The 2,632-nt window shown below is 41.9% G+C and overlaps 1 protein-coding gene across 1 annotated transcript in view; it reads right to left on the bottom strand.

Annotated features, from left to right (window-relative positions):
- Positions 1 to 249: 249 nt before the first annotated feature.
- Positions 250 to 2,632, bottom strand: part of LOC101515310 (zinc finger CCCH domain-containing protein 30) — a 3,997-nt gene continuing 1,614 nt past the window's right edge. The window contains exon 3 of the mRNA XM_073365979.1: positions 250 to 2,632. This exon is cut by the window's right edge and continues 20 nt beyond it. Within this exon, the coding sequence (XP_073222080.1) occupies positions 849 to 2,632 (1,784 nt within the window). The 3' untranslated portion in view covers positions 250 to 848.

Below are 2,632 nucleotides of genomic sequence, written 5' to 3'. Positions count from 1 at the left end.
AACATCCCACTTAACATGCAGTTATAAAACATATATAAACTAGCAACTAATCCTAGTATCAAACATCAAATATGCATGTAATATGGGACCTCAATCATTAAGATAAAGATTCCATACATTTGGCATTTCAATCCAACACAAACTGCAGTACCCAAACTACAAACGAGATATGTTATTTATATAATGGAGATAAAAACTGTAAACTACATAATACAAATATAATTATAGTAGGAGCAGTTAGAAGCAAAATAAGAAATAAAGGTATTAGAATAATATAGCAATATTGAATGTTACATGCCCAAAGGATCGGTCTTCAAATGTCCCTGAATAACCAACCCCTGGCATCCACAATTATTGGTTCAAAATTACATGAGAAATATCACATCCAAATCCTGTATCATCCCCAAAACTGGACCAAAATGGAGACTTGAGGAAAATTAAATCCAATGACCCTTTTGTAACTTCTTTTTCTACCCCAGAATAAAAAGAAATAAAATAAAAACATAGATTAAACCTAGGAATAGGACTTCATTTTGATAGAATATTTGCTCCTCAAGGAAGCAAAAAATGACAGACTGTGAACCTAAAAATTGAAAAGATTGGCAGCCAAAAAACCATGTCTTGGCATTAACTATCTCAATCAACGCCACCCAGTGGTCTTGTGACTCTTCTAAAGTTACCTTTGTAACACTAAACTTGAGAATGAATTTTCCTCCCTTTTTTTTTCTTTCTGTTTTCCTTTCTTAGTTACTGTAACTTTCCATCAACAACAAAACTTCAAGAAAACATATATAGTATATACTAAAGCCTTTCAGTTGTTAACTGCCTCAGGATCAGCAAAACTCATTTCAGTTTTGCTGAGCCACAAGATGATCAAGCTGAATCTGTTCAAGCCATGTTCCCAATACAGCAGCATGATCAACAGACTCCATTTGTGTGCTCATATTCGATCCCTCACCAGAGGATCCAGCTGGTGTAACACCTGAGATAGAAGTTGCCAATTTCTCTTTAATTTCAGTTGGAGATTCTTTGACAAGCGATTGCACCCATGATAAATCAGGCTCCTCGCCATTGTTTCCGAGCTCAAATGAAGATGACCTGCGGAGCTTACCTACTTCATCTGCATTGTGAGCCCAATCCAACTTACCGTTGGGAGATTCCCATTTTGACCAAGAATTGACTGCGCCGGTAGCTGCTGCAGCCATAGAGTTGGAGCCGTGCTCCCGGAAGCTTAGACTGCGAAATTGTTGGTGCTTCTCACGTTGTGCCAGCATCGACATCCTAGAGCTCATTGGAGAGATAGGTTCCACATTTCGTGGAGACATTCTTCCTGATGGCTGAACCCCAAAAGAAGCTGCCTGCAATAAATGATGCTCAACATTTTTAGAAGAAAAATTTGTATTCACAGGTGCCAACATGTTCTGCTGCTGCTGAAACTGATTAAAGACAGCTGATTTGTGAGTTGGAGAAAAAACAGGATCGGCATATCGAGGAGAAGAACTCTCAGCAGAAAAAAGATCGTCAAGATTTGATGGAGTCAAGGGCTTCATTCGACCAGAGCGGCTAAGACTGTTAGAATTCATAGTATGTGGAGAGAGACAAGACAACTCGTTAATGAGCTGTTGCTGTTGATCATAATCAGATAACAAGTCAAAATCATCCATATGAATATCTCTAGCATTGAGTGAAGATCTCAATCGACTGGACTGAAGATTACTTCCCGGAAGATGCAATGCTGGGATGTTTGGCTGGGGCCAAGCAACAGAAGAGTGAGAAATGCCATTGCCAGAAGGTGACATGGGTGGAGTGAATGGTGACGGAGACATGACAGACATCGAAGAAGGGGAGCCGGGCAACATGCTCATGGCTGCAGCAAAATCCATGGCAGAAGATGTGCTTGACCGAGGTGAGGGAACGGCAGAACCAGTTGAAACATACAATGGTCGAAGCTCTTCAGCAGTGTGGGCAAAGAAGCAAACTCTTCTGGCACAATTTGTCCCATCCTTGCAGAGACGGGTTCTATATTGTGCAGGATGGAGCCAGCACTCAAAAACCCCATGAGCATATTCACACATATCCCCTCGCCGGCAAGCACCCTTGCGAAAATCAGGACAAGGGACACAGCTGTAGTGATACTTTCGCGGGTCCCGTCTCCGGGCGTTCTCCCCTGGATGAACAAAAGGGCATTCAGTCCAATCATGAGAATAAGCACGCGAACAAGGCCGGACCTTGAAAGAATACATTCGGAATTCATCAGTTGAATATATGCTGTTTTTAATGTCAGGAAGGGATGGATCAACAGGATATTCTTTCTTCTCAGATGCAGCAGGAGAAATAGGGACATCAATTGACTTTAACTTCAACAGGAGATCCGGTGGAGAAGGAGACCCGTTCTCGGGTGAAGCTGACAAAGGAGGAGAATACGTATTAAACGATGTTGTGATCACCCTAAGATTACAGCCAGCACTAGGATCGTCAGTTTGAAGAAGCTCTTCAAGACTGTTCTTCACAAATTCAAGCTTAGGAGGAAAAACAATAACATCTAATGGACGATGCCCGTTGGCATCCACGGCATTCGGATCAGCCCCTGCTGCCAGAAGAAGCTTCACAGCCACAACAGCATTTTCAGCTC

Source organism: Cicer arietinum, chromosome 3, assembly GCF_000331145.2.
Source record: "Cicer arietinum cultivar CDC Frontier isolate Library 1 chromosome 3, Cicar.CDCFrontier_v2.0, whole genome shotgun sequence".
Classification (NCBI taxonomy): domain Eukaryota; kingdom Viridiplantae; phylum Streptophyta; class Magnoliopsida; order Fabales; family Fabaceae; genus Cicer; species Cicer arietinum.
This window is presented reverse-complemented; position numbering and strand designations above follow the sequence as displayed.